Source organism: Notolabrus celidotus, chromosome 1 (genome assembly GCF_009762535.1).
Source record: "Notolabrus celidotus isolate fNotCel1 chromosome 1, fNotCel1.pri, whole genome shotgun sequence".
NCBI classification, from domain to species: domain Eukaryota; kingdom Metazoa; phylum Chordata; class Actinopteri; order Labriformes; family Labridae; genus Notolabrus; species Notolabrus celidotus.
In genome coordinates, this window is record NC_048272.1 from 33,562,832 (window position 1) to 33,587,208 (window position 24,377).

The window sequence follows — 24,377 nt, forward strand, 5'->3', positions numbered from 1 at the left end:
TGGGATCAAGTTGTCTCTATAATTTGCTGTGGAGAAATAAACCACCATTGTGTGAAGGTTTATGACCAACCACAATCAAGTTCTTAACATTATAACATCCACCTTAGTGCTTTATGTTTTACAGTAAAAAAGCTGTGTACGTGTTTGAAAGTGAAGTCATATGTGACACTGGCAGGATGAAAATGAGCTTGTTCTGTGGGAGAATTCCCTCCTTTGTCACACGTTTCTGTCTCATTTACTCAAGTTAAACGTCAGTGAAAGTTGTCACCACGGGTGAAGAGTGTGAGGACAACTGTCTGTGATTTCCTGTACCGAGACGTGTTAGGCTGCACTCGGATACATTATCAGCATGTTTCTTCCTCAGCAGTAGGTTGTTCTAACGGGAGATTATACAGAGGGATTTGATGCTTCTAGATGAGTTTGACACCAGTGACAAGGGTTCAGGCCTCGTGCAATGACTCCACAACAATGTTCCCCAGCCAGCTTTAGAGCAGGCTCAGACCTGGAGCTCTTTTTCATTTGTATTTCAGTATTTCAGTCAATGAGGTGATTCTTTTTACATTTTCACTCCTGCACATGTTCTGTACAAGATCAGCAAAGATAGATGCCAACACTTTGTCCACAGGGGGCGCCAAAACAGACATAGAATAACAGTTTTTCACTGTAGGTGCAACACAAAGCGGTCAGGTCAGTTAGTGGGCATGCAAGCCATCGTTACACAGTGATGTCTGCAGAGTTTGGTATTTCAGCTCTGTGTTCCCCTTCAGCTATTAACACAGTGTATTTTTATAAAGTACTGTAAACATGTCTTTCAGACTATGTGTTGTTCCATGCAATAAAAAACAAACACACTGAGAAGCTTTAAATACACTGACATTCAGCTTTTCTGATTTCTGAAAATTAAAGAAAGTGGGTAAAACAGAGGCGGTCAGTGAGGCAGGGAACTCTGCTGCTGGTATCCTCTGATTTGGAAAAGTCCTGAAGTACTGTTTTTACCAAGTCCCACTCCTGACAGCAGCAGCTCTTTGGTTTACAGTTTACACACCTGCACTACCAGGTAACTTAGGGCACTCTTGCTCTCCAGTTAGCACAGAAGTTTCTCCCCTCTTTGCTCCTGTTCATTGAGTCTCATTCTCCCTCTGTAAACTCTGGTTCACAGGTGGACTCTTACATTTAAAACAAATAGCACGTTATCCTCACTGTCAGAATCACACAGTTTTTTTGTTTGGTTGCAATTTAGTCTCTTTCATAGCTGACTGCAACAGCAGATTAGACAAGCTAACATAAGTGTTCTCCCTCCGGTTTCTCAACAAGGAGGCAGAGCCCACCTTATGCATAATACACTTACTTTTGACAAGTGTCATGCAACCCCACTTCAAAAAACAAAAAAATCCCTTTAGTACAGCAAGTGACCGGCTGAGGTGGGTAGCAGTCAGTCCATACCTCAAAATGATCAAAGTCACTATAGGCTGAGCTCAACCAGCTGCCATCAGGCCCACAAACCCCATACAGGGAAAAAATATGGTACTCAAAAGAGTTATACATCTGCACAAAACCTGCTGAACATAGACTTTGATGAACACATCCTTCTGAGAGACCATGAAAATGGATTGCATCCTGTGATTTTGTGGTTAATGAAGTCTGAGGGTTCCAACCATAATTGCAAATCAAACAAGACTAAAATTGAATGGCAATAATTGTAAATGGGAAAGGCTGTTAGATATGTATGTCTCATAAAGGCCAGCACAGCAAATGGCATAAAAAGATCACTGCTGCTGTTTGCGCCACAGTCCACATGATTTACTTTCTAAACTTGGGATTTGTTCATGTTAATACAATTAAAGAGAAAATCCTGTGCACCTACTAGACAAAATAAGCCCCAAACTGCAATGCATGATCAGTATCATAAATCAGAAACACCTCAGTTCAGTTTTCTGTCCATCCAGGAGCTTGTAAATGGGAGCTAAACAAAAAGTGAACCAGAGACTAAAGCACTGATCTTTGCCCTCATGTACAACTGGCTCTAACATCAGGGTCTCATAACGTGATGACAGATCCAAGTGGGAGGAAGCAGGAGCCATGAGACGTGGTTTGGAGCTCTACACACTGATTTAGACATGGACATGAGAGTGATTTCAGCAGTTTGGTTATTTTTATATCTTTAGAGGACATTACTAAATTTAAAAGTTTGTCTGAAAATACCAAAACTGACTATAAATCCTGACTTCTTTAAAATGTGTAAGTTACAGAAATACAGGCTGTACACCCTTAGTTGATGACCAGAATCTGAATGCAGCTTTCATACAGTCATCAGACAAACCAGTGTCAAGTTGGGGCTGTCACAATATCAAATTTTTTCACCTCCCGATTTTAAGTGCCAAAAAAAACAACAACATTACTGGGATGTTAAAAATGCTATCAATCAAATTAAGGAAAGGCAAAACAAGGATGGAGCAACATGTTACCTCATAAGCTTTAATAATCAACATAAGACTTACATCATTGTCCATTTCTAATGATGTTTAAAGTTATGTTTTATCCGTGTCACCAGCCCTCTGACAAAAACTCACTGTCTTCTTCTTTGTCGTTGACCACAACCACCCCATCTTTTCTACAATATTCCAAAGAAACAAGGAAACTTTCTTTGGTTGAGGGTAGAGTGCCTCACTCTCATCTGTTATCTCCTCCGACATGAAGAGATGATAGTAAACACACACTGCAGTAAAGGCTAGATAGCTAGTTACCGAGTCTTCTTCTTCTGCTGCTGCTTCTCCGTCTTTCCTCCGTTATATGGCTGGTTACATCCAGCATCAAGAACCACCCAACTATGAACCAATTACTTTTACAGTATTACTGTACACTTCTTTTTTAGCACAGTATCAATATATCTAATCAAACTAAAGATACAGTTATCATCAATACTGATATGTTGCGACAGCCCTATGTCAGATGAACCGGACTTCTTTCATCTGATTGATAGTAAGCATTAAAACTGCATTACTAGCAATAGTCTGTTCTTCATAGCAACAGTCTACCATTGAGAAATAACAGGCAGTTGATTTTAAATGTAACAACTAATCATGTTCAATATGAGACCAAGTTTTCTTTCCTCTCCTTGAGAACCCCTGAACTCAGAATAATTGATGTTTGCAGATCTATGTTCTGACTGGGCCGTGTGTGTGTGATCTGGAAAAGAACAAGAAGTTTCAAGGCACTGATGGATGAGTAAAAAGAAGAGTGAACCCTCCCTAACTGTTGATTCAATCTATGAGACCGTAAATATCTGTAACTAGCTCCATATGTGGTCTCTCGACATGCCATCATGTGACTGTTTATAGAAACACGGGGCATATTAAACTGTAATTCTGAACATTGAGTGGTTTGCCACATCCAGCCGGTATTTGTGTCCCTCACATGCCTGCAGGCAACAAGCAAGAGTCCCTTAAATCAATACTTGAGCTAATTGCTGTTGGAGCTGAATGGAGGGGCCTGGGTTACAGCAATAGGATCAATGTTTATTGTGTGGATGAGCCGCCAATTGTGCCTGAATAAACTCAAATTAGAGTATTTTTGCCTGATTTACATAAGAATGGCACAGAGACAATGGATATAATCCTTCCATGCTGGGATGCAGGTGTAAAACAAAACAACGTGGGGACGTCTTTTAAGGTTATTAACAGGAAGACTAGTGTTAAAGGACAGCAGCATGCTGTGCTAAGTATGGCACTACGTCTATACAGCCTGAGGTAAATCATCGCCTTCCTCCATCCTCAGATTTTCACACAGCATCAGAGATTAAAAACAGAGGTGGATGGATTATGTTAGGCAGTGCTGTGTTTTCAGTTAAAGCCGTGTGACATCTTTACAAATCGATTAAACAACTTTCAGTAAATAACAATCACATTCAAAGAAATGCCTCCTGATTAAAGGTAATCAAATAACATGTAACCAATGCATCTGAGGCTGTGGTCCCAGAAACAAAGAGCTGAAAGAGAAAGATTTTAAATAAAACAAACACTTGACTGAAATGAGCAGATGCAGAATCTCAAATATTTGACAACTTTTTGGGGGTGTACAATTTTTATCATTTTGACACTTGTGTCTATATATTTTTTAGATATATTCAATTTTAAAAGAGAAACCATATGTAACAGCCTGAATTGGAATGGGTAACTGAGAGGAGAGTAAACTGATTTGATGCACAAGACATCTTGAGGGCGAGCTAGAAAAAGAAATGGTCTGGAGTTTGAATAATTCTCCAAATTGTTTTACTTTTGTTGTATCCACACATACACCAAACCCCTGAAAGTCTCCTAAGATTCTTAAGACTTCATCCTGCAGGTACTCCGTTTACAAGAGGTCAGGTGAAGCGGCGTGGTGAATGCAGCAGGTAAAGATTCACTATGAGAGAGTCAGCATGCGTGATGACATTACAATGATGCGATGTTATTGTCAGTGACATTTATTTTCAAGTGGTAATCTTCAGCGTTACAAAATGAAGTCAATGCCATAGTTAAAAAAAACACTGCAGTTCCCCAAGTGTCCACATGAGGTTGGCTGCAAAAGCCAAGGAATCCCCATTAGGTCCCATGTTAACATGCCCACTGTTACAGCAGAAGTGAACATGTTTGCGTGGTTCAAGAAGTGGTTTTAGCTTATTTCTGTATGTGTAATTAGGGGCGTGGCTAAGATGATAAACAGATGGGCATGTTGTAGTTGCCAGGTGGCTACAGCTGCCTCAGCTTCACTGCCTCTGACCAGGTTTCTTAAGTTGAGTCAGCATGTCCAATATGGCAGCTTCCACCATTTGGCTTCAGAAACAAATGTGTGACATAACAGAGACAATCTCTTTTTTTTTTAAAACAGTCTGTGGTTTGAATCGTTAATGTTGTGTCCACTTCATACATCTTATTTTAACTGTCTCAAGTCGATGATGTTCTTGTATAGTGTCAATTATTGAAATAAAAAAGTCCCTCTTATTCATAACCATAAAGATAATCTGATTTGATTTTATAATCTATCTAATCATTAAGTAAGGTTATAAAATATTGACTACATATGCACACCTTGTAATGAACGTCACACTTTATCACACAGGATACAATGAGCATTTTATTTTTGGACAATTATAAAACAACTGTTGTTATTTTCTATCAAAGAAGCAGCAAGAAGCAGGAAGACACTGCAGCAACTTAACTATGGTGGGCTGTAAGGGACAAAAAAGGTACGTGACTTAAAAAAAGAATACCATGTTAATTTTGGACATTTTGCACATCCCCAGTAATTACTTAATGCTGACAGCTGTAGTTAAAATATTTATTTATGGATCATGGTGCTGAGATTAAAGCCAGAATACAGAGTTTAAAGTCACAACTTGAATACGTTTTTGATATGCAACCCTTTTTTCTGTCCTAAGTTATCCTTATTATATAGCCTATACATATATTTTAATTATTCTTAATCCCAAGGTAGATTTTTTCCACAAAGAACAACCTTATATCTTAATTAGGTGCAGCAGCCGGACATTAGAAGAATCCTGCAGCCATATAATTCTAAAGGTATGATGACGGGTGGAGCAATGCTCCGAAAATGATCCTATTATTAATTTTATTTTATGTATATTGGCCGTGCATCCCCCTTAATCAGGTAAAATGGCCCAGCAAACACATGAACTGAAGGCGGCCCTTGTCGCGCACAGAGGAGCTGCTGCTCATTGTAGCTCTCACACAACAACAGTGCAGTGGATTCCAGCAAACTCCTTGTCGGCCTGTGCCTCTTTAGAGAAAAAAGCCTCTTTTCATTTGTCCCTGTATACCTCTGTCCAGGCTAAGTCTTTTTCTTCCCCTCTCTCCCTCTTTAATCCGTCTCTCTATTTCGGGAGGGAAAAAAACACAAAACCAGGTTCACGCAGTGCTTTAGTGGCTAAAAGTGAAAGAGCTTGTGTTTTTTCTTTCTCTTTTTTGCCTCCCCTGCGCTGAGTTGAGCCTTGAATCGCTCTGGAAAATTGCTTCTTTTCAATAGAGGGAAGGAGGAACAACGTTTAATGGGATCCAAAGGGAGTCTGCACTCTTAAACAGGTGGAAATAGGACGTCCTCGAATTTATACAAATAGTAAGAAAGTATATAATCCGGCGTGGAAAAGGAGAGATCCCATCATCTCAGAGGATTACTGAAAACATTTCCCAAAGTGAAAAGGGAAAAAGGAAAGCGAGTTGTCAACCAAAGAAAGCAAGAAAACCAAGCCTCCACTTTCTGTTCTCAGTGATGGAAACACATTTATGATCGCTCTTCTTCCTCATTTGGTTACATTTTTATGCCACATATGACATATGGTGGCCTTTAAAGCTCGTGCCAGCCCCTGTGTAGATTTTTTTTCAGAGGCTGGCAGGTTGATGAGGGCGTCTCCCTGTCACCCAGTTAAGAGTTTGGGTGTCCGCTGATGTCAGGAGACAGTGATCCGCGCTGATGAGGGGCGGGCGCTGCCAGTGTGTGACAGAGAGCAGTCGGCTGGTTTCTCCACACCCACCCGACCATTAAAGAGCTAAACTCCAACACAGACTGAACTTTACGCTCCAGCATCATCCAGGAGCTCCGACTACAACATTTTTTTCTTTTTTTCCTCCTCTTCTGCGTCTGCTTTTTCTTCTTCTTCTCTTCCCAAACGACCTCAGTAATGTCCTGTTAATTTTGTGTGCACTAGTTAATGAGCATTAATCCATCACCCCTGGATGCTATTGTTGCAGGGGGAATGGCCATTTGAATGCAAATGCGTGACACTGTGACAGCAAGGTGCTTATTAAACTGATGTGTCCTCCTGTCTGTGGTGCCGGGAGCTCAGCAGAGTGAAAGGACGCGGGGCAGCTGCAGGAGCGGGTCGGACTAAAGCACCGCGAGTTGCTCACGCCAAGTTTCTGCTCGATTGCAAACAAAACAACAACAAGAACAACAACAGCAAAATGGCAAGTTCTGCCTCTGTGGAGACGGTGATGTCCTGCGGGAGGACCGGAACCTCGGCGGCTCCAAAAACCCTGGCCTTCTCCATAGACCGGATCATGTCCAAGAGCTCGGAGCCGAAGGGGAGCGCAGATGAGCGGGCAGAGGGGAAGAAGCTGCTCGGGCTCTGCTCCCCGATCCCGTGCATGATCCCTCTGCAGCCCTTCAGTTACGACCTGCAAGCCAAGGCGCTGATGAACTACTCGGAGTTGTGGAGAGCCAGTTTCAGGGGGACTTTTTGCGGCTCTGCAGCCGCTCCATGCAAGGGGAACTGCGGAATGTGCGGCAAAGCGGAGCCGAGTTTAAAACAGCCACTGCTGACTTCAGGAAGCAGGGTGGTGAAACCACAGGTGATCCACCAGGCCGTGGCCGTGCCCAGCGGAGGCTCGCTGTACTATCTGAATTACCTGGACTCAGCGTACCAGCAGTCAGAGCTGCTGGCGGGACACTGGTTCTCCAGCTCGCAGGCCCAGGCCTCTCTATCCGCGCACCACAGACTTTTGCTGCTCGAGAACGCCAAGCTGGCCGGGGTGGGGGGCGAGAAGCTACCCACTCCCCAGTACCCGCACAAGGAACATCTGCCCGGGCAGCTGGACCAGATCGTGAAAGAGAACCACGGACTGAGCGCGGAGAAGAACGGGGTCAAGACGCACAGTAAACTGAGCAGCAGCCCCGCAGACGGAAAACCTAAAAACTTCACATGTGAAGTGTGTGGAAAGGTAAAGACATGTTACTATATTTTGTTTCATTCTATTTTATTTTTTTAGGCTCCTGTCGGCCTTCTATTCTGTGGGTTTAATCAAAAATGTAAATTATGGAATAATGCTCACTCCAAAATAATTCACATCTAACATTTTAAAGTAATTTTAGAAAAATGACATCACTCAGATAAAATCATATTATCTTCTCAAGTGTTTTATCTCAACGAAAAACATTAAATAGATCAATAAATACTCAGAGTCAATGTCAATAAAATCGTTAATAGCTAAATTAACTCGTTTTACTAACGCAGGTTTGTAAATCGTCTCAGGTTCAATTCGCTGCTGTTGTTTTCAGAATAAAAACATAGCTATAAAATCCTCGTTGTTTTGTGTTCTCTGCAGGTTTTCAACGCGCATTACAATCTCACCAGACACATGCCGGTGCACACCGGGGCCCGGCCCTTCGTCTGTAAAGTGTGCGGGAAAGGATTCCGGCAGGCCAGCACGCTGTGCAGACATAAGATCATCCACACGCAGGTGAGATGCGTAGTGTTTATAATCAATCTTCATGGATCAGAATGCTTTAAAATTACATCTCTATTTCATTTAGTTGATGTTTTTCCCTTTCCTTTTCGTTTTCCAGGAAAAGCCTCATAAATGTAACCAGTGCGGAAAAGCGTTCAACAGAAGCTCGACTCTCAACACTCACGTACGGATCCACGCTGGATACAAACCTTTCATCTGCGAGTTCTGTGGGAAAGGTTTCCACCAGAAAGGTAAATAATCATGTGTGGAATTATTTCTTAAAAGGTTCAATTTTCTGATTAAAATGTGCATGGTTATTACAACAGAGAAAAAACAAAACAATTGTGCCCATTTTTAAAATTCTGGCTGCTGTTTTTGGGTTGCCTCTAAAATTATTTCAATATTCCGAAGATATTTATGTGGTCATTCTTGCTTTGCTCTTAGCACCAGGGCAAAAACAAAACTTTTTTTTAATTGCGACTTAAAGGTAGAATTTCCCCTTTTTGGTGGTATTATTTTAGCTTCTCCAAAAATAAAATTTCTAAATCTGAAGCGTATTTTTTTCTCGGCATCTGTTGATCATCTCCATGCTTTAGGTTCGTGACAGTATCTGTAAAATCCCTTCACTTTGAGATGCCTGACTCTAGATGAAATAAGAAATCCGGGCTCACCGAGTGGCAAAGTTGTCCATTGTGCAGAGGAATTCTTTTTGGTGGTCTCGTCAATACATGAAACTCGCTCTTCTTCGTCTCAGGCTTTCAGAAATAAAAGGGGCATTTTGCGCGTTGATTTCGCTGAGTTTAATTTGGCATGAGGAAACAGGATTATTATTTTTTTTGTGCTAACAAAGACAGTTGTGCAGTCCTTGAGGGACGCAGTGGTTTGGATTAATGTGTGTTTGTGTGGACACATTCCGGTGCTGCTGCAGGGAAGCAGAGTGTTCACTGTGGAGGAATCCTCAGAGCTGCAGAAATAACAATCAGAACATATGCTGCTGATGCTGCTTCTGCTGCTTCTGCTGCTGCTCGGAGTGATCTGCGAGAGTCTAATGAACGGGGAAATAATTGCAGGCCCTGCGATGAGACTGAAGCGATCAGTGGAAATACGACATGTCACTTTACACGGACTAATTCTCCCTCTGAGACGGCAGCATTTGCTCTGGGTCAGCTGCTGCAGACCCCGGCACAGTCAGAGGAACCGGGCCGTTTTTTGTGTTCACTTGTCGCTTGCGCTTGATTTTGACAAAGTTTGACAACTTCTTGACTTCGACACACAAAACCCTGATTAACGAAGGCTTGGCAGAGCGGAGGGACTGAGGAGGCTCTAACTTCACGGTGAACTGCTGACCTTGGCGGGGGAAAAGAAAGGAGGAGAGAGAGGACTCTTTCATCCTCACTTTCTTCTGAGATTCCCAGTAAACAGCACCGAGGCTCACTGCCCCCCTCCTGCTTTAGATGCACTTTAAAAATGATCCCACTTTATTTTCACTGGGAGGAGATCTGATATCACTCTCCATGAATGTGTGCAGCTGCATTTGTTTTGTAGGTTTGCTTGAATCAAGTAGCCTCTTTGACTTGCTTTGAAAATATTGGTTCCATAAAAGTACAAAAAACTAAAATATGCATGCAAACTGACACCAACAAAAAATAAAAAATTTAATAATAATGTAAGAACAGCATTTTAATTGTGAATATTGCCTGTTTGGATCCTAAAAGTCATATCTCTGAGGGATGATGAGTTTTATTCGTATTAATCTGTGCTGCACTGATGCTGCAGTGCTTGTTTTTATTCATTCAAAAAGGCCCTCTTTTGATGCCATATTATATATTACAAAGAAAAGACACAGGCTATGTTTGGTCAATTACAAAATAATCATGTAATGTTGATAATATACGAAAAATCACAAGAAGCTGTGACACTTATATGTGATATTATTCACACTCTTTGCTGGGAAAGTTCCTTGAACATTAGGAGATGCTTTATAGTTTTAATAAGAGGTAAAAAGACCAAACCGCTTGTCCAAACTCCTGGAAATTTCACATTTTTTCTCTGTTGAATAATAATATTTATAATCTAGTAGTCGGAATAAATATTAAGACATGACCTCAGGCTCAAAGAAGTCATGGGAAACTTCTTTCTTTAAATTTTTTGAGGGGTTGGCAAATTTTAACGACTAAACAGTAACAGTAAGAAATCTGACTGAATCAGAGTCTGCTTTATTCTCAGGTATTTATTCACAAACAGAGAATTGCACTCTGGTATAACTTTGCTCTCTTTGCACAAGAAGTGAGCATTCACTGTTTTAGTAATGTGCAACCATGGTGCAGTGCTGATGAGTGCACAGGATGCAGAATGATATGAATATAGATGTGATTATGTGACTGATGGGTTAGTTAATATGAGGTAGATATATTTTGTTTACAGTACCTATACTTTAAAAATGAGTGCCAGTAGTTTTAGGTCTAAACTTGCAGGGGCTGCATTCTTCATATTTTCTTGCGCTCATGTTCATGACCTTTTTCTTCATTTCCCAGGAAACTACAAGAACCACAAGCTGACGCACAGTGGGGAGAAGCAGTACAAGTGCTCCATCTGCAACAAGGCCTTCCACCAGGTCTACAACCTGACCTTCCACATGCACACGCACAACGACAAGAAGCCCTTCACCTGCGCCACCTGCGGCAAAGGCTTCTGTCGCAACTTCGACCTGAAGAAGCACATCAGGAAGCTGCACGACAATGCCTACAGCGCGGCCGCCGCAGAGGCCTCCAGAGAGCTGCAGAGCTGAGGCACACTGCTGCTGCTCATGTCCCACAATGCATTTCATCAAAGCAGGCCACAAAAAGACTGGCACATGTCCTGCCTCTGTGGCCTGCATGGACAGATTTTAAAAGGACAGGTGGGACACTCTGTTTGGGTCGTTTCCCTGCAGTGACACAGAACAGAGCAGAAGGTACAACACACACTTTACACACAGCATAGGAATATAAAGGGGATTATTATTCTGCACAGCCACAGGCCTCACACAGGGAGGACACCATCTGTCTTCATAATAGACATGTAAATAATAGGCTATGAAATAAAGAATGTTATTTAAAATGTGAATCATTGCCATGTTGTGTATTTCACAGACAAAAAGTTAATGTGAATAAGTTATAACTTATAAAGAAAACTGAATGTTTGAGCCATGTCGTCTCTGTTTTTTTGAAGGTATTTGAAAATAAATCTTAATGATACGATGAGAGTTGTATCTTTGCTTTTTCATTCATTTAATTTTCCTGTGTTGGCTTTTTCATGATTGGTGCAAGACTTGAAAATATTTTATGTAAAGAAATTAAACAGCATTTGAGAAAAAATTGACAATTTACTGCAAGAAATCCAATTATAAGGACTTAAGACACAAAGACAAAAGGAGTGGATTAAAAACAACCCATTAAAACTTAAAACAAAACAGAAAACAGCACCCAGCAGCTTTGAGCTATTTACTGAATTGTTCATTTATTTCTTAATAAGTATTTTCTTTGATTTTGTATTTCTTTAAAGCACCTCTGAGGAACTTTCTGTTTCTGTCGATGTTGGCGCCCCCTGTGGACAAAGCGGTCTTTGCTGTTTTTGCCCTGCTCATGTGTAAATGATGCTTCTTGAGACAAAATCTCCCCCTGCTCTCCTTTAACAGTCAGAAGTATCACTCACTGAGAATCTGTGCTGTGTGAAAAGCTTTCACAGCAGTGGTTTCAGACATTCAACATAACTCTATAGAAATAGTCACTCTTCTTTTTAATCATCATGTTTGCTCATTTAGGCAAGAGGTATCACTATTAGTATGAGTGTGTTTTAATAACCAGGTTAAAACTCCTCACAGGTGCTTTAATGACATTTTTAAAAAACCTCCTCAGATTGGTTTAATTTTTTTTTCCTTCCAGTTTGTCAGGAAAAATAATTTTAATATAGACTGTTTGTGAAAAATAAATAAACATAGTTCTGACTGTGAAGCCTTCAAGGTATTTACATAATATTATTCAGACATACAGATGCAGCTCTAAAACATTTGATGATCAAGAGCCCGCAAATTTAACCAGTGAAAAGAGTGAAAAGATTTAATATGCACTCAAAATGATTAGCTACTCTACACAAAATGATAAAACAATGCACACAGAGTAGTTATATCTGCATACATTACCACTATATGGTGATAATAACGTGTGAGCACAAAATATAAACTTGTGCACAAAGGATGATGAATCCAGCAAACAAGATATAACCTTGTTCCCCTTACATTGTGCAGCATTATAATTTACCCCACAGGATTGCACACCAGATAATTATATTGTGCACACAATGTAAAGGAATATATATACTTATTGGGCTCCATGAAATACCACGGGAGAGTTATTTTTTCTTTAGTTTCGTTTTAACATTAAACTTTAGTCCAAATCAAATCTTCTTATATTTTGAGATTTCTACATTTTTTGTTGTTGTAAAAATAACAAAATACTTCGAAAACTTTAGTTTAGCCCACATGTAGAATATATTACATGTTCAATTTCTCAAAAAGAAGAAAAACTGATGAAATATATTTAACATTTCACGATAGGCCTTTCTCTTTATTTGATTAGATGTAAATATACCATTCAATACTCTACAGTAGAGGCATCCGTCTTCTAAACTTGGTGAGTCTTTTATTTTGAAGCGTTGTTAGAAAGCCACATATAGACTCAGCCTGGCTCCTCTGTAGACTCTGCAGCCACTTTGTTTCATCATTTATTGACAGACACGATCTTAATAATGCCGCATTTACACTTGACTCAGGCGTAATGGCGCAAATGATCAGAGATAACATGGGCTCTTGAAAGCGAATTACATTAAGCAGTTAAACGGCCTGGGGAGGCTTGATTGGGGACTGTCTCATCCGGAGCCGCTCATCAGAGGCGGAGATAATGGAGCACTCAGGCCGCAGCTCCTCATCTGGGCCTCCGCGTTAATAGAGCACAAGTTATTCTCCTCACGGCTCCTGGAACAATATTATCCCTGCACACATTCTGTCGAGAGGCAGCTCCGTGCTCCCAAATGGCGCTCTTTCTATTAACAGCCAATTAGCGCTGAGCCGGGCCGGCAGGCCTGCAGAGGCCTGGCCGGCTAATATTACCAGACACAGCTCTGCTCACCTGGTTCACTCACACTGAGGGCGCGTGGACTGACAGATAAATAAAGAAACGTGAAAATGTGGGCTTCACCAGGCGACATCAGCCGTCTTTGTGAGTCCTCCAGGTTCATGGTATTTTGTTTTAATCTGGTGGAGCTAACAAAAGCCCAAAGACTCTCACAATGAAGCTGCAAGGTCAAATCAACTCTCTGGTGCTGAAACGCCTCTTGGTATCAGTGCTAAGTAGAGCTGATAATGAGGGATGATGAGATGAGTTGCATGCTAAGATTGAAGAAATAGTGTTGCATGTCACTCCCCCATCCCTCCTCTCATGTGTCCTGTCCACTGTCACTATCAAGTCACTAAACGCAGCTTAAAAATGATTTCTCTGCATCATCTCCTCACAAAGCTTTGTGCTGTTTGAGCTCTCTCCACAGAGGCCTCTGACTGTGGTGAATAAATAATCTACTCATGTCTTGCTTTGGTTAGCCTTAAAAAATGACACACCAAACTTACGAATTTGCCTCAAGAATCATCCATTACATTTTTTTATCTAAAGCATTTTGGATATTACTATGAGGATTATACGCCCAGAGACACATGCTTTAAGTACATTTAAACAATAAATATCTAAAAACAATTAAAGAGACGCATCAGAACAATAATAAAATAAAATAAAACATAAACCTCATGTAGACTCACCCCATAACTTTAACCAGACTTTCCTCCTCACCCACATCTTTACACTGTATCAAAGAGAAATACCAGCAAACGACAACATGTCAATACAATCAAGGCCTTCTGAAGACCAAATGAAAATATAAGTCTATTTGGGCAAAGTAATTAGTAAAATTATTAACAAGTCTACCATTTTTCTTTAATAATTCAGGTTAGAAAATGAATGTTTGAATGAGTGTTATGATCTCAACAAAGCTAAAAGCAGTTTTAAAGCTCTTGTGAGGAACTTTCTTTGGGTGACAACTTTGGTGCCCCTTGTTGACAAAGAGACACCTCTTACGTCTTTGCAAATTCCAACCAATACATGAGTAAGATGAGTTTTCTGACAAAGAAGATAAAAAAACATCTTCCATTTGATTTTAAACAGTCAATCGTATCACTCGCTGTGACTCTTTGCTGACAAACAGGTAAATAAAAAGGGGGGTTTGATGTGAATACCCTCGTATGACACCTACCCTATGCAGTGGTCACAGGCATTAAACACGACTATGTAGAAATGCTCAGTTTGAATGTCTTGTTTGCATTTGGATTTCTTAAAGAGTCATCACTGTAAATTTCAGTTGTTACAACCAGTCAAAAACTCCTCACAGGGGCTTTAAAAGAACAGAAACCTGTTTTGGAACAAAAGTTGGGAACAAAACACTGAAAGAGTTCTGTAATGCTAAAAAAAAAAACACCTGGAGTAACATCTCCCAGCTAATCAGATTAATATATAGGTTAGCCACACGACGAGTATAGAACAATTATACCAGAGAGGATGAGTCTCTCAGAAGTAAAGGTGGGAAGAGGTTCACCACTCTGTGAGAGACTATGTGAGCAAATAGTTCAGCAGTTTCAGAATAATGTTCCTCAGCGTGAAAGGCAAATAATGAGTGGATTTCATTGTCTAAATAATATCATTGAAAGATTCAGAGGACCTGGAGACATCTCTGTACAAAAGGGACAAGGACCAAAACCAAGACTGGATAGACCTGATCTTCAGGCCCTCAGGCAGCACTGCATTAAAAACAGACATGACTCTGTAGTGCAAATCACTGCATGGACTCAAAATAACATCCAAATACATGTTACAACTGGACCATGCAAAGAGGAAACATTCATAAACATGATCATGAAATGTTAGCAACTTCTCTCGGCCTGGAATTGATACAAAATCTTGTATTTGAAAACTCCAGAAACGGGTCTCCTCGGTTCCCAGATGTTTATAGAGTGTTGTTAAGGAAGAGGTGAAGCTGCACAATGGTAAACATGCCCCAGGACCATCTTTTTAAAATACAAGTTGTCAGTGTTAACATTTAATATGTTTTCTGTACACTATTTTCAATCAAATATAGGGTTTAGATTATTTGCAAACCATCAAAGTTTTTTGAAAATAACATTTTACACAGCATCCCAGATTTTTGGGGATCGGGGTTACATGAAAAAGAGGATTGAATCCTTTAAAGCAGGTGTGTCAAACATACGGCCCACGGGCCAAAACCGTCCCACCAGAGGTTCCAATCTGGCCCACGTATGACTTCCCAAAATGAAAAAATTACAGAGAAGACATTAACAACAATTTTTCTATAAAAGTAACTGCTATATCAGATTTGTTCTCTGGGGGTTGCAATCATAGTGCTGATGGAGCGCACCTCAACAACGCAGGTGAGTGGGAAATTTGTGTGCTTGGTGTGTTCACAGCAGGTTTCAGTGCTTAAAGAATATAATATTTGGCTCACTATGAGACTCATCATGGCGAAAAATACAACAGCTGTTTTTGTAAAAAAGATAGTTCATGTAATGTGAACATTTTCAGAATGTACTTGTACTTTTTTGTACTAAAACAAAGGGACAAAATTGGAGTTGTCCTTCTTTATTGGTTATTATGTCGTGATTTTACTTGTCCGGCCAACTTGAGATCAAATTGGGCTGTATGTGGCCCCTGAACTGAAATTCGTTTGACACCCATGCTTTAAAGGGAAGTGAAAAGGTATCTTACAGTTTTAGACAACAGCCAGGTAATGCTATGAAACCAGATAATAATAAGAATAAAATAACATTTTAATACATCAACTTTAATTAACTCAGTATGTCAATAACATATCATGTGTCATTTTTATCCAAAGCAAAGTGTGATAAAATAACAGACAGCCCACAGACACACATACACACACATACATCCACACGTAAACAAATACACACAAACACACACAGGCTGCAGGGCATTAACAACAGTGTCAGAGCAGTAAACAACCTAAAGCCAGGCAGGTTGTGCTTTTCTCTGCACTTTTTTTTCTGCACCTTCATCATCTGAGCAACCGGCTCCACATCCACAAACACGTTAATTGACGAGCGGGTGCTTTAATGAAGGCGCGCGCGCTCACGCGGAGGAGAACAGATGCGTGGAGGAGGTCGGGAGCGAGCGCTAATCGGCTGTCAACAACAGCATGAGGACATCTTTCTTTTGCTCCCTCCGCCACCGGGATCACCGGGGGATTCAGGCAATTTAGGGCCCACAAAGGAGCTCGTTTGAGACAGGAAGAGAAGAAAAGCGAGAGGCGGACTTTTTGTCTGGCGGATTGAATTGATTGTAAATGGGAGATTAGCGGGAAGCTTCAGCAGCGGCTCATAAGTGCCCGATCGAGGAGGAGCGAGAGAAAGGGACCAATTAAGTCCACCAAATGTTAACTTACATCAGTTTCCCCTCAGTTTAGCCCACATGAAATTCCAATTAAAGCGTCCCCGCACTATGGCAGCTCTTTTTCTTTCAAGAAGAGAGGGTGGAGGGGTGACGACAGTTTGTGTCATTATACAGCCAGCAGACTTCGTTCCCACAACATCTGATAACATTACTTCAGGCTCTGCGATGGGCCATTTAGACAGCAAAACAAGCTTCTCATATTTTATTGGTCGGTACAGAAAGTGAGAGGGCTCATTGAGTTCCGACTTTGAAGCTCTTACAGTAAAAAAAAACATGTTTTGTTTCTTACTAAGAATTAACTTTTTTCCTCACATTAAATCACAGTACTGACTAAATCCTCCTGATTTTAACTTTTTTTTTTTATCACTAAAATATTTATTCCTCATGCGAACCTTAAATGAATCTCTGAATTCTGAATTAAATGTCAGAATTCTTTATTATTGATTAAAAAGTTGAACTGTTTTCTTTTTCAGCAGACAAAAACAGAATATGTACACAAATTACATTTTCACCTCTGACTCTGACTGTATTTGTTAGCTTAAAACGAACAGTATACATTTTAATAAGAGCGAGTCCCCTTCCATGGAGGCCACCATCTTGCACTGCCATGTTTCCACAGTAGCACAGAACGAACAAACTAGTGACATTTCCGTTTTTTTATTTAGAGAGTAGCTGCACCGGTTGGACAACGAGGAAGATAATTGTTGTTGATAGGAGTTTCTTGACAAATGGAGGATCATCGCAGCAGCTTCCTGTCCTCCAAGGCCACCATCACTTCATCAACAGAAGGGGTGAGCAAAGGAGCGTTTCAGTCTAGAATCTGACTTCATGATGTTGCTAAATATTCCCATTTCTACAGACTACCTTTACTGATATGTTAACTTCTGTGAATTGCAAGATTAACATCTATCCTTAGCAGGTTAGAAAATCCTCCTGGCAGCTTGTGGTACATTTTTTTTCCAAGTGAACTTGTGGTGATGTGCAGGACACAGATTTAGGGAAAAAAATTATAAGCATGCTTTGTTGGAAATTTGCAAGATTGGTGCTACAGCATGTTTTAAAATGATCAGCATCGTCATGACATCCCTTTTGTACATTTTACCTTATGCAGGGACTACTAAAACATTAGAGACCCAATGTGTCGCTTCTTTCCAGGTTACACCGAACATTTTTGATTGAAGTTAATATGAAGTTTCTGCTCAGACTGCTTTGGACTCTGAAAACCCCTCACGCCCCCCTCGTTAGGGAAGCTGTGGCCCTTTAGCACAATGAGCCTCCAGGATTCATTGTACTCTCCTGTGGGGTTAATGAGCAGTGGCTTCTCATCACTCTCTGGCTCTGCTTTAAATGAGAAGATGTAGAAAGGATGGAGGACTGAGCCAGCCACCGTTTAGCTCTTTAAACATTGTGAGATAGTTTAAAAACACAATGATAGTACAGGTCTGATAAAGAGCAAAGTAGAAAAACATAAATTACACTAATTTGTCTTCAAAAATAACCAGAAGCCTTGATTGTATCCTGGTTCAGCGCAGAGGAATCCAGGGTGTGATGCATGGAAATGAGCCACTCAAGACGCAGCCAAACACACAGATTACAATTGAACAGCGGCTGCATTCACTCCCTCCTCATTTAGATTCTTTTACTAAGTCAACCCGAGCCTTTCTCCACCAAAACCTCATCAGAATGTCTTAAAGACAGTGGCAGCAGCTTGTCCCTGAGATGTGGCTGCCCGCCTGCCTTGGCATGTCAAGGGCACGACGGGCCCAGAGAAGGTGCTTTGTGGCTGGGAGGGGGAGTGTTGGGCTGCTGGGAACGGAGCAGGGAGGGAGCTCTCATCGCTCATCTGTTGTCAAACTCCACTCTCTGACCTCCATCCTCCATCCCTCCGTCTAACCGGCTATTTGGTCTGTAGCTCCAGGGTGAGGAGCGACAGGGGAACCTCCATCTCTCTTAGGTGAGGAGGAGGAGGGTGATGGAAGTCTGACTCCACCTGGTTTTGCTCTTTTTCTGATCAAACTCAAAACTACTGACAATGATGGTTCATACAATTATGATTAATAATGTTTAACCTGTTTTATGTCCCTAAAATTTCAAACATTGCACTTGCTGCTACATTTGTTCCTGTGAGAGACCTTTGATAATCATACTGCTCCGTTTACACCATCCCCATAAATATGAATGATGTACCTCCATCGCCTTTATTTGGAAAAAACGAAGCCAAAATACTGCCTTCATGGGCGCTGACAGACTGCACTGGGGCAGCTGTGGGATGTCACCCTGTTTTTAATGTAGAAATCCTGGTTACTGTTACCAGTTACAATATTTATTGATTGTTTATGTTTAAAGTAAATTTTTTAGAAACTAGGAAGCTTGCTATTAGTGTTTCTCAACAATTTTTAAAACATTAGCTGGTCGAAAATAATTAAAAGATACTACCATAATAATAATTATAAGTAGTTACATGCTTTGTTTGAACCATTCTTGCATCAGTAAATGAAGTTTCATCCTCAAAGCTATAGACCACATGGACTGGTGGATGGAGAGAGGAAACTGACAACAGATGAACAATGAGAGCTAGTGTGAGGCACAAGAGGACTCCTTCGTTACTGTGTCAACACATTACTTATATTACTAACTTATATCAGTTAAAATACAGGGATGAATCTGAACTTTTGCTGTTGCAGATTTATTTCAAACTCACTTTTGCCAGTATTGATACTGATATCTCTGGTCTTGAAATATTAAACTAATACAGAAGTGCTAAAAACTGCAGCTCATCAAGTGTTCGCTTGAGGCAATGAAGCTACATATACCCCCATCCAAAAAATCTGATCTTTACAGTAAAAATAAACATGTTTACAGCCTGATTTGGTCTGAATAGCTTATGTACCTACCTGCACACACTGTTACATTGGCTTTTACACCTTTAATTGGAGACATCAGGACAGTGGATAGAGGAGGAAGCTGAAAGAGAGTGAGGAGGTGACATGCAGAGAGGGGGCGAGCAGGCTGGAGTTGAGTCCTGGCCGCCCGCTATATGGGTGCGTGATTTAACCATTAGGTCAAGCCCATGCCTGATTGTGTATTTCTTTAATGACTGTGTTTCATGTTTATTATGTGCCGTCCTGTAGTTTTTTAAGGTCTTTTGTCATTTGTGTTTATTTGCCCATGGTAAAAAAAAAATTCCTCTTTGAGCAATACAAGTTTTACTCATTTATTTATTCAAATGAGGCCCCAGAATACTATTCAAGTGATTTTGATGTGCCCTCGCTGAGATCACTGACTTGGATTTTAAGGCAGCATTGGGAGTACTGGATGTGATAAGAACACCAGAAGCTATTGGATTACCTGATATAACAAAAACACTGATGTAATCTTTCTATGTGAGAAAAAACAAATGCGACAGGTACAAACTTTGAATAATACACCCTGCTTTTTTCAGTCAAAACAAATCAACACACACTGAACACCATCTATTCAAATATGCATCTCTTTGTCCAACTAATCACAAGCAAATTAATGTAATCCTCTGCTGCTGCAAACAAATGAGCCATTTTCTGCATCACGTTCTGGCTGCACTCAGCCCTTTTCTCGTGGTATTAGAGCGCCATGCCATTGTTAGAGAGGATCTTTTGATTTGGGATGTCCGGTGCCACAGCTAATCCCTTTGACCCGACCTGGCCCTGCTGGGAAATGTCCTCTCCTTCTTCACTTCAGGCCACCGTGCTAATGATGAACCACTCCGCAAGCTCACACAATTAAAATACCCCCTCAGGCTCAATCAAAGTCTGCATGATACTACACAACAAGGGCCGATCAGAACAGGATGAGCATCCACTATGACAGCAGAAAATAACATGTTTCATTAAGTTTAACAAAAAGAGATGCTAAATACTTAAGAAGAATGGTGGAGAGCTAGAAAGTCACGTATTTCCCTCCTCTACTCAAGTGTAGTAAAATCCAGTTAATTACTTAATTTGTCACCACGAAGACATCAGGAACATACCAGGTAAAGCTTGCACAAAGAGCCTGCAATACAACTGTTCAGACTTGAATTCTGCAAAGGATGATGGTGAAGCTAAAGCTAACCAAATGCCGGGCAAGATCGACCGACCGACATATGGAAGGAGTAACAAGCAAGGCGATTCTTGCAGCTATTCAAGATTTAAAGACTGACTTCTCCGGCAGATTTAACTTATTATTGATCGCTATTCAAGGAGTGAAGGTTATAAAAGAGTGTGGAGAGTGTATTATGAATGCAGAAGTCTAAATTTCCAACACTGAAGAGGATGTGGCCAGCCTCAGGACTTGGGTCCAGGCCTGGAAGACAAAATGAAAGATCTCCAGGCTTGGTCCAGGTGCTGAAAGTTGAGGCTGGTTAACCTCCCAGAAAGGGCAGAGGTGGAGGACGACTGCTGTTTCCTCAAGAATTGGACACCCATTGACATTAGGCCTCCCAACCCTAAGCTCTAAGCTTATACTGGAAAGAGCTCTCCGCGGTGGCCAAAGGCAGGAACCCATTGATTATAAAGTTTCTGAAGGACGGGGACAAAGTGACTGTTTTTAGAGCAGTCGGAGCCAAAAGACAAGTCCTTACAAAGATTAACCATGGTATGTTTCTATTCAAATCTGGCATAAAAGAACCAAGTATATTACAGTCATGGTCCTCATGTTTTACAATAACGTGTTAAACATTAGACAAGTACTCCTTCTGCTTAATCAAAAGGTATTTTGAGCCGTCTAAAATATGTAGCATGTTTAGCTGTTTCTTACCTTTTTGGTCCAATGACAAATGTTTCCAACAGGGGTCTTGTGCAGTCCTGGGATTAACCACCTCTGTGTATCTAGGATCAACATCACTGGGTTCAGACTAGTCTAACATGAACTCACTTACTGACTATGTGCTATCATGGCTCTCTAAACAGATTTCCCCTCCAATTTGACTCACCATCACTACTTTATGACTCTTCATGGTGGAGCTAACATCATTAGTCCTGCACTGTTACTTTAATAGGCATTTTGCTTTCTAGGGATAATCAGATATCATAATAAAGCATTGTAATTGCCTTGCAGTGTGTCAATTATTGCAGAATCCCTGTATCCCTATATTTTTGTTAAAGTTGGCAATTTATCCAGTATTGCATTGTATCGTAATTTATTCTACAATTCCAACCCTCAGTGTTTAAAATTGAACACTTTTTGTTTGTACTGTAGCAGGTACTCTAGCTTCTCTTACAAAGTATGCCCTCCTTCTATTGAGTATGCATACCACTGGAACATCTTATCATTCATCATGAAACCATTTCGATCCATTGCACATTTGCACCTGTGTGGTGCAACCTCCAGTAAGCAGGCGCTTGTAGGTTAGAGAAGGCAATAAATATCTGCACTGGCATTAATGCGTATGGATGAAGAAGCTAAATGCATTTCATACGAACATATTTAGACTTAAGAGTTAGAGGATTGGACTTGACTAATGTGTGCTCAAAGGAATTGGGATGTTTGTGAAACTGTAATGTTGCACAGTATGGATAAAGGGGCCCACATACAGTGCACGCTGTATTGATTGGCTGAAAAGTAACGTTTTGTGGAGACAAGCCATTTAAACCATGGTTTAGGTTGAACTCTGCTTGGATGTATTCCTCAACCATGTGACAAGTAACGCTGCAAAGAAATAAGTGAGACCAAACAGACAGATGTGAGAATATTTTGACAGTCTACTGCAGCAGAAAAACTCAAGAGTGATTACCTGTTTGCTTTTCTCAACCAGTCCGAGTGTTTACCCGAGCCGTGTGTGATAGTAAACTGATTAGAGCCTTACAAAGGACTTCATTAAGACTCAAACACAACACGCTGGTACCATGTGTGGATCCATGCCCAGGTACGATCAATATCAACAAAAGGCGCAAGTACACAAACACAAAATTCATACGTGTCCTTTCAGCTGCACACCTAATCCATCAGTCGATGTGAATAGCACCGCTCATTTTGACTTGACCAGGCGACGGCAGAAAGACATCCGTGGAAGCTCAATCGATACAGTGACTGAAGTGGAATTCAGCAAGCACACTCCCCCACTGGGCGTCTTTAAGAGCAATAACACAGCTCAGGTTTATTCAAGTCCAGCTGGGGAAGAATTTTCACATTAGCTGTAGAAAGCTGGTTCTTTTCAGAGCATGAATTTCAAAAAAGATAGAAGCTTCATCTGTACGCAGGAGCTATAGGAGAGCTGAGAGGTAGCTTATGTGTGTATAGTAACACAGTGAGGAGAGTGAAGCACTGTTAAAGAGGAAATATTACACTTATGCCTGTTTACTCAACAGGGAGTCGGGCCAGGCTACCTTAAGGCCAGTGTTGTTTCCTCTTAGTGTACAGCAAGCAGCCTTCTATTTAATGTGAGACAACATGACAACAGTCAAGGCCTCTGTGAAGGAAGAGACAAAGAGCTGGCAGCCCAGGCTCTTAAGTAGAGGTGACATGCCATGATCAAAGGAGAGACTCAGGACTCACAAGCTCGCACAGGGTCAGAGGAGAGCCTCAAACAGTGCCAACAGGCACGACACTCAGCAGCCGCTCCGATAGGAGAAATCTGGATTCAGAAACTGAGAGAGAAAATCAAAAATGTATTTCTTCAACAATAAAAATTATGTCATTTGCAATTTAAATTGCATCAGCAGTTGATACGAATCTGTGATCTCCCCAGGCTCCCCGATCCAAACAAATGCAACAGACTCAAAGTGTGAAATAACAGGCTGCAAAAATGCAGCACGCCAAAATATTTTCCCTCCTCCATTCTTCCCCTCCCCTTCACTTGCCCCCTTGTGCACCCGCAGCATGTCACTGAATGAAATGCAGCGTGCAATTACCCATTATCCAATCAAATGGAGTCGACACTTAACCATTTGCGCGGCTTTGCGCTCAATTATGTGTCAGGGCTCTCAGTGGGCTCTTAATAGCTGAACCACGTTGCATAATCGTGTGGCTCCAAGATTCATGCCACGCCACCAGAGACAGAGGAGGGCTGGAGGAGAGCCGGGGCGGCCGTCTGAGGGTCATTGTTGTCGTCTGTGGCTGGCAGGGTGAAACGAGGTCTGGTCACTGACAGCAGCAGCCACTCGGGCTCCAGCACCCTGGGGCCTCGGCCATTAGAATACATAATGCAGGGCTAGTCATTTGGAAGGGCTCCAGATCGTGCTCTTCAAACCCCTTTTAGATAATTCGATACATGGCATCTTCATCACCCACCCCCCCTCACCCTTCCACCCACTGATCCTGTCACACATGATTGGACCCACAGCCCTAATACCTCCCCCCACTCCTACCTTCCTTCATTTGTGGCCTTGACCTCGCAGTACTTGCCCCTTCACAAAACCAGCACCCCACCACCCAGCCCCGTCAGACCAGACTGGCCCACTTGGTCAGTCAGTCGGTGGTGGCCGGTGGCTATTTGACCCCTGAGGGCCCTCAGTGCTGGGGCCCCAGCTGAGGAGCAGGGGCAGCTGCCAACCACCGGCTACTTCAACTGGGGCTGTCCGGATGATTGCGTCTGTCAAGCCGCCACTCCGCGTCAGCCCGGCTCGGGTTTGATCACGGACAA

At 41.4% G+C, this 24,377-nt stretch overlaps 1 protein-coding gene across 1 annotated transcript; it reads left to right on the forward strand.

Moving 5' to 3' along the window:
* The first annotated feature begins 5,718 nt into the window (after positions 1–5,718).
* Positions 5,719–11,420, forward strand: fezf2 (FEZ family zinc finger 2). Its single transcript, XM_034690109.1, has 4 exons — positions 5,719–7,712; positions 8,097–8,231; positions 8,338–8,470; positions 10,754–11,420. The coding sequence occupies exons 1-4, from the start codon at positions 6,957–6,959 to the stop codon at positions 11,005–11,007; spliced, it is 1,278 nt and encodes a 425-aa protein (XP_034546000.1). The 5' UTR covers positions 5,719–6,956; the 3' UTR covers positions 11,008–11,420.
* The last annotated feature ends 12,957 nt before the right edge of the window (positions 11,421–24,377 follow it).

What these genes read in the sequence shown, in the direction of transcription:
- fezf2 (XM_034690109.1), top strand. Translation starts at nt 6,957, where the DNA reads ATGGCAAGTTCTGCCTCTGTGGAGACGGTGATGTCCTGCGGGAGGACC. An exon ending in ATAAGATCATCCACACGCAG is followed by an intron (nt 8,232 to 8,337) that starts GTGAGATGCGTA and finishes TTCGTTTTCCAG; the next exon opens with GAAAAGCCTCATAAATGTAA. An exon ending in GAAAGGTTTCCACCAGAAAG is followed by an intron (nt 8,471 to 10,753) that starts GTAAATAATCAT and finishes TTCATTTCCCAG; the next exon opens with GAAACTACAAGAACCACAAG.